Below are 14,683 nucleotides of genomic sequence, written 5' to 3'. Positions count from 1 at the left end.
AAAGCTTTCCTCAACACAATTAAGGCTATGAATTTACCATAAATAAATAAGTAAACAACCCCCCTCCCAACCCAAATCTTATTTCAGAATCTGCTGAATGTTTAATGGATGAACAGCGTAATTAACTATGAACAACTCAGAGCATCAGAAATTAAGATGCAGGAATAGTATATGCTTCTGAAATATCCAGCATAGATGATGAACAACAAACACACACCTCCATTATTGATTACCTTTGTCTTAAGTCCACTGTAAAAATCTGCCTATAGATCTAAAGCCCAATCCCTTCCCTAGATGCAGAACAGCTAAACACCAAATACCAAAGAGAATTCTAGAAACAGTTAGAGGAAAAAGACAAAGAATTATTACTGTAAAGCTAGTGAAGCCCCAGTTACTGTAGAAGGGGAAACAAACAGCCAAAGAGATAGAACTGGACCAGACAGGTGCCTTTTGGACAGGCTTTTTTTACAGGTTTTGACTTTATGGCCAATAAACAAGAATATATAGAACAATATCAAAGAAAAGTTATGTGCTGTCATGTGAATTACTTGACTACTGAAAAAGATGCTTTCAACAGAAAAAGGCGATGACCAACTGGAAAAGCAACATCTTAGGATTACAGTTTAAGTACAGAAGTCAGAAAAAACAAATTCCTGATGTGAGAAGGTTTTATTTAAAAAAAAAAAAAAGTAATAGCTTTTAAGAACTCTAGTATGGGTCTTTCCTGTTATAGTTTTAGCTGAATTTGAGAAAGCAAGCTTTGTCCAAATACAGTCACAGTCACAGAACAGTCACAGAACAGTTGAGGTTGGAAGGTACCTCTGGAGGTCACCTGGTCCCACCTGACTGCTCAAAGCAGGGTCACCTTGAGCAGGTTGCTCAGGGTCATGATCAGTTTGGTTTTGAGTATCTCCAAAGATGGAGATTCCACAACCCCTTTAGGCAACCTGTGCCGGTGTTCAACTACCCTCACGATAAAAAGTTTTTCTTAGTCAGAATGGAGTTTACTGTATTTCAGTAAATACTGTATTTCAGTTTGTGCCTTCTGCCTCTTTTCTGGTCACTGGGCACCACTGAGAAGTCTGTCTTCTTTACACCCACCTATCAGGTATTTATTTATGCACACTGGTAAGATCCCCCTGAACCTTCTCTTCTCCAGGCTGAACAACCCCAACTGTCTCAGCCTCTCCTTGTATGATAAGGGCTCCAAGCCCTTCACCATCTTTGTGGCACTTCAGTGGACCCACTCCAGTATGTCCCTGTAGAGCTCTCCTGTACTGGGGAGCCCAGGACTGGGACACAGCACTCCAGTGTGTCTCACCAGGGCTGAGTAGAGGGGAAGGATCACCTCCCTTGACTTTCTGGCAACTTGCTCTGCCTCGTGCTTTGGGGGCTCATGTTCAACGTGCTGTCTAGCAGGTCCTTTCCTGCAAAGCCACTTTCCAGCTGGTTGGCCCCCAGCCTGCACTGGTGCATGGGGCTATTCTCACCCAGATACAGGACTTGGCATTTCCCTGTGTTGAACTTCAGGAGGTTTGTGTCAGCCCATTTCTCCAGCCTGTCGAGGTCCCTCTGCAGCACAACCCTCTGGTGCATTAATCACTCCTAGTTTTGTATCATGTGCAAACTTGCTGAGAGTGCACTCTGTCTCATGAGCCAGGTCATTAATGAAGATATTAAACAGCATTGGCCCCAGTAAAGGATGACTGCTGGAGTACACCACTAGTGACTGGCCTCCAGCTGGACTTTGTGCCACTGACCGCAGCCCTTAAGCCCAACAGTTCAGACAGATTTCAATCCACTTCAGTGTCTACTTATCTAGCCCAGACTTCCTCAGTTTGTCAATCAAGATGTTATGGCAGGCAGTGCCAAAAGTCTTGCTAAAGTCAAGATAAACAACAGACACTGCTATTGTTTAATGAATGTTTAATATATCTTAAGCCTCTAACACTTTTGTCCTTCAGTATACACTTGGACCATTTTTTTGCTACGTCACAATAAATCCTATTATTTCTCTTGTGAACTCGAGCCATTACAAGCTGATAACTCAATTATCATAAAACCTTCATCAAACATATATATATATATATGCAGAAGCAAGTGAAGTACTACCATGTTTTCTTGTCTCTAACTTTCACTTTCACATAACCCATATCTCTTTCAATGCATCAGTACTTTCAAACCACCAGCACAAAATCAAAGGCAGGGGATAACAAAGCAAACAGATGACAGAGGGCTGTGAGCAGATGGTACCTAAACACAAAGAGGGACAACAAGAATGAAAACTGGGGTGGGGGTAAAGCGAAAACTCTGGGATAAACCTCCTGTGGTACTATTTGCATATAAAACTCCACTGCAACTGAATCTCAAGATTACTTTTTACAAGCAACTGTACACACATGAACTGCTAGTTGTGGACAAAACAATGAGGTCTTTGAGGTTTAGAGAGCCAGGAAGTCATGAGTCTGAGAAGCTTTCAGGAGTTAAGGAAGACAACGTGTATGTCAGCTCCAGCTGACTCACGCAGGATTAGACCAATGGAGCAGAGTTATGAAGCATCATGTGATAACCTAGAGTCAGACTTTCTAGAGGAGAAAAGCAATCATTTAGAAGGAGAAAAAACAAAAACAAAAAACCAAACCGGGATGGACTAAATCTAAACACTCTTGCCCTAGAGAAGTCCAGTGAAGACCTGGTAGAAGCCTGGGAAGACAGATCCTAAAGCAGCTCACACCTGTCCGTGGGAAAGGCCCGACTAGAGCTATTTGCAGTAAAGGGCAGGAGTCTTCAGATGCCACAAAACATGACCTGGGAACAAACTGTAGAGTCCAGAAAGTGAATAAAGGTATTACAGCATGCATAAAGACTTTTTTTGAAAGTTATACTTTAGCTATGGCATTGTTATCCTAAAAAAATAAAAAAAAAATTCTGTGATCAAGCTGCTCTTTAAAGAATTCTGTATTTCGCGGCAATCAAGGCTGATGGTTGGGCTGAATACCCTGCTTTTAGTCTAAGAAAGAAAGGAACATTAGGTCTTTTACACAACAGCTGTTAAAAAAAACCCAAAAACAACACTGTCCAAAGCATTTACACATCAAATCCAGTCAGACTGTAAAGTGTGTGAAGAATTAAGACTTTTATAAATAACAATTATAAAATTAAAGGAGTTGGGGTAAACTGTTGCAGTTACATATGCCTCTGTGTTTAAACAGAAAAAAACAGCAAAAAATGCTGTGCCTGTGATCTCAGAAGAGAAAGCTGTGCGGCGTTTTTTGGGTGTTGTTTTTTAGGGTGTTGAGTTTTAGGGGTTTTTTTTTAGTACAGTACTTGCTAGACAGGTGGACTTGAAAACATCAGCAAAATAGCTGCTTGTTGCACTTTGTTTCTACTCCGCTCAAGCAAACAGAGCTCTGTTTACATGCTTTGTAAATAAACAGGACTGCACATACACACACAAAAAAATCTCACAACCCTCAAATCACAATCTATTTCTCTTCCTGAGAGAAGCAACTTGGCAAAGGCTCAAGTATTAGCTAGCTGTTGGGCTCTTACAGTAGAAATAATACATGCCAGGTTTTTTGAATACAGATGTCAGATAGCCAAATATTGGCTAATACACATTGTGGTCTGCAATTTTTGCCTGCTCAGCTACCTTGCAAGGCAACTGAGCCATCTCTTGATGCCTGCAGGTCAAATTAACGGCTGGCCTTCCTGTCCACCTTGGAGACATTACTCCCCTTCTAAATAAGGATATATGACTGCTTTTTGCCTTTTTTAAACTGGCCCAAGAAATACTTTTTGATTGCTATTATCAGACAGCTCTTTTCTGGACCAGAACGCATAGAGGCAGGACATCTAGTCTGAGTTGGTTTATGCTCCAGAACTCCTTACTATTATTATGCCTCCCTGTGCTAGTTTACTTCGAATGGGTTTTGCAACAAGCACAGAGGACAAGTTCAGCAGAGTAAGTAGCACTACTTGCTTGCAGTCATTGCTGAGCTTTGCCTTCATTAGATGTACGAGCCTAACATCTCCAGCAGGTGTAAGTCCGAAGCATACAGTATATATTTAACACACTGTAAGAAGATACCTCACTTTTCCTTTCCAGAAATATAGATCTATAAACTGAACAGGAGTGAAGCAGTAGACAAAACTCCGCAATACTAAACTTCCAAGAACCTGAGAAGTAGTAGCAAAGGAATTGTGCATTTTGTATCCTCAGCTGATCTCAATCTTTTGGACACCCGTGTCAGATGGCCAAAAATCCAAACAGACCTAGACCCAGTTTTGACAGGTGCTACTAGGCCCCTGGGAGACCAGTGTTAGGTTATCTGATTAAAGGCTAATCATAATAGAAACAGATCCAGCAAGGATCAGGAGAAAAACAGTAGGTAGAAAAACTCTTAACAACCTAATCAGTGAAAGTGGAGCACCTGAATCAGCTACTCCCAAGACCATCAATTAGACCACATTCCCCCCAGTGTGAAACTCACCAAGCTGAGTCAAGGAGGAAACTCTCTCCCCAGAAACACCTTGAAAACTAAAGGTTATTGCCTTAAGGGGTACAGGACTTATTACGGGATGCAGGGAGGAAGAACACTTTGGGATTGTGTAGAACTTACTGTGGGATTGTGAGAATATGCAAGACATTATGAAATGTTTAGGGGAAGGCACTAGAGGCAGAAAAAGACAGGGATAAAGGTGGGTAAGGGACAAACAAGTATGGGAAAACAGCAGGGAAGAAGGATAAATGGGGCAGGTCTAGTGCAAATGGGTGGCTGGTCAGTGCACTTGTCTGACTGAGCCCTGCCCTTGATCACAACAGTCTATCCTATATTGTCATTAAACGCTATTTCTGTCCTCTTTGTGGATGCACTTTCTATTCTGAGTGTGTATGCGTGAACTCAAGCCAACTTCAAGCCAGACTGGCCAGCAAGTAGATAAGAGGTCTAAGTACCAGCAACTGGAGCAAGAACACAAACATCAGGGGCTCACGGGTCTAGATGCCAACAACTGGGGGACACCAACGGGTGAAGGCTTCAGCAACTACATAGACCATTTAAAACCAGCTACTAGGGGGACCCGTATAGCATGTGTGTGAGTTTCTGTGAAAATTCCACTAGTGGACTCCCATCCTGAGGAGCTGGAAAGGAGGAACAGGACTGGGCTATCCATGCAGTTCTTGCTTGAGTGCTCTGTGTATTGTTTATGTGGGTGTCAATAAAAGCACTGGTTTGAGTCTCTATTGAGCTGCATGGCCAGCTGCGTACGCATTTTCTGTATGTGAGTGTGTGTGCATGCACACACACCTATTGGGAATAAGCGTTCAGTCTCATTACTGGCTGGCCCCGGGGACACAGAACTGTAGCAGTCTTGCGCTTACCTATTTAGCTGGGACAGGAGGTATGCCTCTGGGACACAAAGCCTTCCACATTTGGCTACCTCTAACAACTGGCATGGCTAAAAGGACGTGCACCTTTAGCAAGTTTCTTAGCAAACCTATCAGTAACACTTTGAAGGTGAAGTGTATAAATCTGCCTTAGATTCGAGTTCGGGGTAGTCTATACCTGCTTAAGCTGTCCTGGCGTCTATTGAAACACACTCCATGCAGATTTGCTAAGGCATTTTGTAAACCACTGAGTATTTAAATGATAGTAAAAAAATGTGTTAGCGTTCTCAGGCACCATTCTAGTTCAACTGGATGTCCTCTGGTTCTTTTAATAGCCCTTGAAATTCCTATGTGCTAAACACGTTTGAAAGGAATCTTGACCAGATCTTTCCTATGTGTTTCCTTTTCAAGTCAGGACTCAACTGTACACCATTATAATGGAAGAGTAACACAAATAAAGCAAAAATACAGATGAAACAAAGTAGATGTAAATTAAATTACAGGAAGATATTTAATATGTTTGCCTTGGAGAAAAACTTGTAAACAGATTTCCATAAAGAGCAACAGCACCTTTAAATACTAGTGGTCTGCACAAAAAATCATGCATTCTCTGGCAGCATACTATAGCCGGGGTGCCCAAGGAATAGGGTCTATGCTAATTCATTGTCTCAGTAATCCACCCACAGATATCAAGAGTAGTTGTGAGAAAGGGGAAGACTTTTCTTCCTTGATCACCGATAATTTCTTTGTAAGTTCTCCATTCTTTCACTTCTGTTGTGAAGCATAAGCACTCTGAAGAAGGCTGTATCTTTTTTTATTTGGCTTTCTAGACTAATAATCTGAAACATTAATTACCTGGGAAGGAGCCAAGTGAGACTTCAAACTAAACATATAAAGACTGTTTGTACTCTTATTTATATTATGTTAGAATGAAACATTTTAATTGATAAAAATGTACTTCCGAATCACTATGGTTGATCATCTTTTTCATATCTCTTAGGGAAGTCTTCATCCAAAGCCATATTACAGTCTTCTCGGAAGCAGACGCCTCTCATAGCTAAGACACCAAGCAGCAGTGGAAATTCCTGATTCTTGTCACATACGCAATAGGAGCTGTCAGAAAGGCTTTACGCTGTCATACTGGGGATGACAAAGCACCACACATGTGGTGGTTTCCTCAGAGGTCTCCTATGGATAAGGTAATCCTTTTATAGAAGGATTCATAAAGAACAGAGATAATTCCAAACATCTTCCATTCTAGTTCATGGCATGGAATAAAGAGAGGTTGATACGTCTGTCTGGTATGTGGACATGGCAGGAACTGAATGCTTCTGTGGACAGTGCTCATAGCAGCTGAAGATGACAGACAACGAGAATCTGCAGGTCCTGATGCTGGATACAGAATAACAAAACAGCTGTCCACTGAAACCCACAGGAATTTCAGACCCCTTTTCCACCTCCACAAAAAAAAAAAAAAATCACTGCTGGATATTCTGATACAGTGGTTACAAAAGAAAATAATACTGTCTCTTTATAGTAGTATTAATGACATAAACAATTCTCCCAGTTTCTGCCAGAACTATTGCTAATATTTAAGCTTTGACAACACAGAACAAACACATATCTTAAGAAGAGTTTCTGCACTAATATGGCCACCTTTGCCCCCAAAAAAGATACACACTACCCTCATGCACTGTAGTACCGAGCAACAGAAGTGAGGACAAGTTCTTGCCTTCTTAGGAAGGCTGTGAACATCACAGCAGATTTGGGACATAGGAAGTTGCTTCATGAAAACAAAGCACTGAATTCTTAAAATGCTTCATGTTATTCCAGTGACATTTTGCCAAATAAGAATTAGCTTTAAGAAATTCTTCTCCCTTCCATGGAATTACACTGCTCCAGGTTTTGGGGGAAAAAAAAGTCTTCAAGATTAACCAGCACAACATTAAAATACATACGTTTCACAAGCTTTCAATAGAAGAAAACACGATCTTCTAGCAAATGAGGGTATCACCAATTTACAGTAATTTGTTGTTTTAGAAGACAACAAGATAAAGTTAGAATTAGGACACATTTATCAGTACAGAGAGGTTATTTAAAGTGTCTTCTGAACATCCTATTAAACAGACAGAATTTCATACAAACAGAACATCTGTGTGGAATGTGGTTCTGGTCTCGAACATTGTCCAGTCACGGAAGAGAAATAATCAACTAGCCTGACTGACCTGAAGCTATAGTCAGACAAGGAAAGCTGTGTAGACAAATTTGGTAAAGAACTGGCACTCCTTCGTTTGTAGCCCATACAACAAGCAGAGCTTGGAGCTGCACACATTTGTTTCATAATTGGAGAAAAAAAGCGAAGCAAAAGAAAGGGAAACAGCAAGGCACTATCCATTTAGTAACAATCAGCAGCATGTGTTTGTTAGGCATCCTACATGAGATGACTTTCATATTGGTTTTTGAGGTAACAGTGACTGTTTAGATTTTGTCAGAGTTTACCCAAGGCCAAGGGTGAGTCTTGAAGAAAATACAGAAGCACCTGGGGCAGGTACTGGCTCAGGAGTGTAAAATTCCTAAAGACAGAACTAGTAAAAGACCTGTTCACGACATCCTTTGGACAGAACAGGTGTTTTTCAATCAAACTGAAAGACTGATGGATATCCTCTGAACTGTATGGCAGTATTCACTGCAACTCACAGGCTGAGAGATGCCACAATTTCCTGGTAATATGCTTATAATACACAAACTATACAACAAAATGGAATGCTTAAACTGGCATACATTTCCTTAACCTGTTGCTTAGCGTCTCTTGGTAACTACATCAGTTGTGGATCAATGAAAATACACTTATCACATCACAGTAAATTTACTGAATTATATGAACATCTAAATATTTTATTATTCATTTGTAAGTATATAATGTGAAGATGCAGAAAACCATAAATGAATTTATCCTGTAATACAGCACAGCAACAACAGAAATGCAGTCATCTGGCATAGGTACACATTGTTTTATGCAATCTATCAGGTAACGTTCCCTTACTATCTGTCTGGGGCCTGGAGTGGACATTTTAGTGAAGTCATGATTAAGACAGTGATTAGGCAAAAATTTTCAAGTCATGAAATAGACTAAATTTGTAACAAAAAAGGCTTTGCTTAAAATGACCCCTTACTTTTTCGCTGACCTTTTACCCTGAAGTGAAATCGGAATAAGCATGTTTACCTTAGAAAGAGAAAGCATATTGTTCAAATCAGTTTTCAAATTTTTTACATACATGCTTTTTAGCCATTAACGAACTGTGTTCTAATCATCACTGGATTGCTTGAATTAGTTTCCAGTGAACAGTTCTTATACATGAAAAATCTCACACAACCCCCCCAGCACCTTCAATCTCTCCCTTTCTCAAAGTTCTCTCATTTTAGTTCCAACAGTAAGTTTTAAAACCCAGGATTTGTGTTTTCAAAAGGTATATTAGAAACCTCCCGGTAATAAATATCTCACAAATAACTGCATAATGAAAAGCTCTTAAAGATAAGAGGAAAAAAATCCCAAAGAAAAATATCAAGTAGTGCACAGAAAATCATCTGAATAGTAGGAATAATAATGATACGTTTCACTTGTGATTAAATATCAAAGCACATGATTTTCTTACATATAGCAGAAATTCCAGACAGACATAGAAATAAACAAAGTCATCACTGAAAAATAAAATACACTTCAAATTCTAAATCTTTTCAAAGCCTACTGATGAACCGATACAGGTACTATCAGCTCTAATTAAAAAAAGAGTGCAGTGTCCCCTAAAAATATCACCTCAAGTGAAAAAGCTGCTCCACAAGTGGCTGCTTCTACACATGCTATTTCAATTTTTTTTTTCCTACACAAGCACAACGGCAAGTTGCAGCATTCTTTGTCTCTACATCCCTTCATACTTCACTTAAAAGCCTTGCACGCTAGAACAATGAGCCTGTAAAACCTTTAATATGAAAAATACACAAAACATAGGGCTAGTTTTGGTCCAATTTTAGAAATCTAAAATTAAGTATCTAGTCTAAGATAGCTATACAGGCACACTGTCACCAAACAGAGTTCAGTGGTGGAATGAAGTGCCTCCCTGGACAAACAGCTCAGGGCCCACATTAAGATAGGATGATTTCCTCTCTACTTCTGAGATAAAATACAACAAATAGCAGTATTAGCTTGCAATTTTGGAAAAAAAAAAAAAGGGGAATATACAGTTCATTGTTCTCATACGTTGTTTTAAACAAAACTGAAAAATTAAAGTTGCATGACTACTAAAAATAAATTTGAACTGCCCTGAAATGGAAGTCAGGCAATATTTCTTTTAGACTTTAAAAAAAAAAAAAAATTAAAGAGGGAAGACACCTAAGAAAAGATGGTATTTTAAAAACATGTTTAAAAGTTAGTGGAACTGATGAAATAGTTGCATTATTCTGGTAATTACTTTTTGTTTCTATGTTAGTTATATAAATAACAATAGAATTATTATCTTATAATGCCCTATTATCTAATAATTATTCCAAAACATTTATCAGACATGCAGCAATATCAGCTCATACTCAATGTTGTGAGCTGATGGTGGTTCTACTAAAACGTGTGGTTTATTTCTGTACTTCATTGCAAGTGATACTTCTGCCTTAGAAGTAGTGCATCCACAATTAAATTAAATTTAAAAAAGAAAAACAAACACACAAAAAAATGGGAACAAAAAAAATCGCACATGTTCCTAAACCTGAAAGAACCCTTCAGCATCATAACCTGTTTCACAATGCCTCTTATATCAACTAACATTAGGTCTCTTCTTAGAAAAGGAAGCAGACAGTACTCAGTCTCCATCTTTTTTCTTCCTCCTCATTATTTTAGATTTCTTCCTCCTTTACTTTATCCCTGACTGCATTCTTGGGATGACCTGATGAAGAAACCACGCAAAAGCATTGAGAAATACATTAATTTGCTCTGCAAAGATAAATTACAAAGAGAGAGGGGTATACATAGCCCAAGGCTAAAATAAAAAATAATAATAAAAAAAGAACAGTTCTCCTTAAACCTTGCCTGCAGCACCCCACCCCAAATACTTCTACATGAAATTAGAACAACTTCCTATTGTGTTATTCAGTGTGAATAACACACTTTGCTGTCCTACTGTCATTTGAAAGTATCTTCCCTTTACTGCTATTTATAAACCGCCTCAAAATAATGAAAATTGAATTATACACACACCAGTTATCTACTTTAAGACTGCTCATGAGTGGCTGCTATTAATTTTTTTTTAAAAACACTGAAGCAGAAATTCATTTTAAAGAAACATGCAGCTGTTACAGAAAGGGGAAAAGAGCAAGTCAAATACTTCAGACTTACCAGCCTTGCTAATAACCTTTACCAGCAAATACCCTGTGGTCAAACTGCATTGCTAAGATAACATAAATTTAAAATCCAAAACCAGAGCTAAAAAAATACCGAGGTCTTTGTCCTAAAGTATGAAAAAGAAAAATACTATATACATTAGGTGTGCAGTCTAAAGAGTAGAAAGTGAACCAGTTGGAAGAACTCTTTTCTCAAAACAAAACAGAAACTTGCAAGGAGTTCCACAAAGCCCTTAAAAAGGCAAAAAAGAAGATCTGTACAGCTGAAAGGGTTGACTATACTGTACATGAGAAGACTGCGTAACTCATACAACAGAAATTAAAGTATTTTTGCTTTCTTGGAGGGTTCTTGAAAGACCATCCTCCTCTGTCTGGCTGCTGCTACTTGCTTTCTGATGACATTTGCAAGGCTTGGACAAGTAACCTCACGCAGCCTTCACTGAAACATGAAGAACATAGGGGTACATGGTAGTTAAATTACTACCTATTAGATAAAGAAACCAGGTGTGTGTCACACCGTAAGCATGCTGGAGGAAAACATTTCCACAGTATACTTAAAGCTCAGACATCCAAACAAATCAATTCAGTGTAACAAGTTACAACGGGTTACCTGATCCACTGTAACAGTCCATGTGCACACATGCATCCATAGTTACCCGAGTTACCTTATCAACAAGGAACGAGGACTTTGTCACAGGCTGCTAACACATACACGGGCAGCATTAACTACTGAGAAATTTAGGACTTATAGATGCTGTCTGATTGTGTCTGCTTAATGAAATATGCTGTAACACACCAAAACACAGTTATCTTATGCCCCCATCTGCAGTTACAGTTTTTCTAGGGGGTAGGTGAGGAGAGAGGAAGGATGAATCTCACTACGAAAAATGTCTCAGGTTTGTATTAACCTGCTTTTCAAGGCTGCAATGTCTTTAACATCTCAAAGGATCCTCAATGAAAGCGTTCATCTCTCTTTCTAAAAGCCTCTTAAAAACATAACAACCAACTATCCTAAGAGAATGCTGCAGGATTTCTAAAATGTTGAGCTTCCATAGCAGCCAAACTATCTATTATATTCCAGCTTCCTTCTCATTGTTTTTTTCCTCTAGGAGAGGATAACGTTGGACTCGCCAAGTGAGCAGGAAAACCCACAAACACTGAACTCTTGTTAAAAACAAAGACCAACCAAAGAAAGAGGCAAGTGATGGGCTTCTCTCTCATTCCTTCTCTATTCCCATTTCATCAGCTTCTGTAAATGCACACAGCACCTCCTCTCCCCTCCCCTCCTGCTATGCAAGCACTGTCTAGCAGCCTCTGCTAGTGTGGAAAACAAGAAACAAGCCATGGACTCTTTCAGATCTTCCACACAGCATTTCCACCCGGAGAACTCAAGCTTCCCAAAAAGTCCAACCACTAGGAGCAAGGGTAAAAATTGATGATGATAAAAAAATATGCAAGTATGAATTCCCTTTCTGTGTTTGTCAAAAACATGCACACTTTCACATCTGTATGGTATGAACACATACTGCAATTTCGCTATACAGCGGACTGAGGACAGTTTTGCAGTTCAGACACTCAATACTATATTTTTTTTTTCCTTAAAAGCATCTTATACAGTAATTTTGGAAGAGCCTTGAAAGGAACTGGCAGCTAATAGGATAGACAGCACTGTTTCGTAACAGCTTGCAAAAAAATTCAGTCTATTTTTAGATAGGTGAAAAGAACATGGTTATTTAAAAAAAATTTCAGATAATATATAAAGTTGTTTTCATTTACAACTGACCATATAAATTGTGCAGCTGATGTGTCAAATCAATCTCCAGGTGAACAGTTCCACATATTTAAATCCACAAAAGAAATCTATGTGCATATACAACATTCACATTTTAATCTTTATTGCAAGATAACGCACCATGATGTTATAAAATCTTGCTTTTTAATGAATGGCATTTAAATGGATCTCAGACAAATGCATCCTTTTCTAATTATGTGTTATAATCCTTTACAGGGACATATTCATCTAGGACTACCATTACTTCAACTATGAGCATGTTTTGCTCAAAAACAGACTGATCAGTTTTAGGGTGCTGCATAAAATTAATATCGATAAAATAAATATCTGTATTATACAATAAATTCCCCCACAGCAATGCCAACAAAAGCCGTTCCAAAAATCAAGTTAACACCTGTTTCCTTTACTGTTTTCACCCCATCACCCCTCTGTTATCACCACCATTTTATTAGTCTTGTATTTAAAAATTTTAGGCATCAGGGTGGAATAGAGGTAAACAAATAAACATTAACATTTTCTTTCATGATTCTTAGTTTTGAATAAATAAATAAAATATCTCTCAAAGCTACTCTCATATATCTCCATTTTGGAAAGGTGAATTAACAACCCATTCCCCCCCACCATTTTCTGTATCTCTCATTGCTGATATTTTGTTATACTACAGCTGGTGAAAGGCAATGCAGTTTGCTTCTACGTATCTTACACAAATATACTTATAAATCAAATTAAACTGCTCATTTTGTTTTTTAAACCCATGCATGCCACACAGCACTCGTGCATTTTGAAAGATGTCTTTTAGCCTGTTTCCTTAAGATAGCTTTCAGTACATTATCATGTCTTTCTATGCTAAGCCATTCAATAAAATGGACTTTGGATAATAATTTCAGCTAAACATACAGTTTGAGTGCTTAAAATTAATAATTTTTTTTTGCCAACGTCCAATATTAAAATGGCAAAAGAGAACATTCAGGTGGTCTTTTGCATACAGCCGAAATAATTACTGTAAATAGTTTGGGAAAAAAAAAAGATATTATGTTGCTCTGGATTTAGGCAATTTTGAAAACAAAAATCTCTCTTAAAATTCAGTCACAAGCAAAACAGAAGTGAGCAGGGCTGGATCATTTAAAATCAACAAAATAATCGCCAGGAGGTTATTTCACATCAGAAAACTTAATGTGCATTTAGTACCTCGAAATATTTCTTTAAAACGAAACAGCTACTTGAAATTGTAATAACCTGATTGACAGATAAAATAATTGCTTTAAAAACACTTCTGAGTCATTTTGTCCTTACCTGCAGGCATGAACCATTACTGCATGCAGCGACTGCTCCATTTCCTAGCACAGACTTGAACAAGGATCACATCTATCTTACAGAATGTGACTAATTGGAGGATTTGCGATTCCTGAGCTACTTTGCAAAGGACACTCCCTTTCCACATAACAGGACATGAAACGCTTCACCAAGTTATATTTCCTATGCATCTAAATTGAAAGGAACCCTTTGCAACCGTGGAACTGTTTCCTGCAACACAACAAAAACGCGAGGTCTTTAAAAACGAATTTAGAAATCGAGATGCTGTTTGCATGACAGTGAAAAGAAGCAAGGTCTGCAACACCAGCACACACAAACCAGCAGCCTGCTGTAGTATGATTTGCATGCTGCAGCTCAGTAGGCTTCATTAAAAAAAAAAATAATCAATCTCTGCAAAAACGCACAAAGCTTAACCAAAAAGAGAGGTTCAATGGATACGGTACAATAACCAGCATGCAATACGTAAACAATACCAGCAAACTTGACAAGGAAAAGAAAAAAATCCTGCGCCGCTGCTTCGCAATGCTACACCATGAATCGTTCATGCAAGAGATGCAGCTGTACCTTTCTGAAGAGGACGACTTCTCAGAGTTAACTGACATCAGCAGCTCAATCTTCTGCTTGATTTCTGGAAAAATCAGAAAATATTCACAACCGAGACTGCCTGCCCTCGCTTTCCGAAGTCTTATTAACCAAACGATTTTGTTTCGCTAAGCCCTTTTGTTCGGAAGGAGGCCGCAGGAGCCACGGTGCTTGTGCGAGGGCCGGCCCAGCCGCGCTGTGAGGGGACGAGGCGGGAGGCG

At 38.9% G+C, this 14,683-nt stretch overlaps 1 protein-coding gene across 1 annotated transcript in view; it reads right to left on the bottom strand.

Annotated features, from left to right (window-relative positions):
* Positions 1–14,673, bottom strand: part of SRPK2 (SRSF protein kinase 2) — a 109,794-nt gene extending 95,121 nt beyond the window's left edge. Inside the window, exon 1 of the mRNA XM_009328328.1 lies at positions 14,445–14,673. Coding sequence (XP_009326603.1) covers positions 14,445–14,482 — 38 coding nt within the window. The 5' untranslated portion in view covers positions 14,483–14,673. The remainder of the gene's footprint in view (positions 1–14,444) is intronic.
* Positions 14,674–14,683: the final 10 nt, after the last annotated feature.

The sequence above is a fragment of the Pygoscelis adeliae genome, unplaced genomic scaffold (genome assembly GCF_000699105.1).
Source record: "Pygoscelis adeliae isolate BGI_AS28 unplaced genomic scaffold, ASM69910v1 Scaffold267, whole genome shotgun sequence".
NCBI lineage: Eukaryota > Metazoa > Chordata > Aves > Sphenisciformes > Spheniscidae > Pygoscelis > Pygoscelis adeliae.
This window is presented reverse-complemented; position numbering and strand designations above follow the sequence as displayed.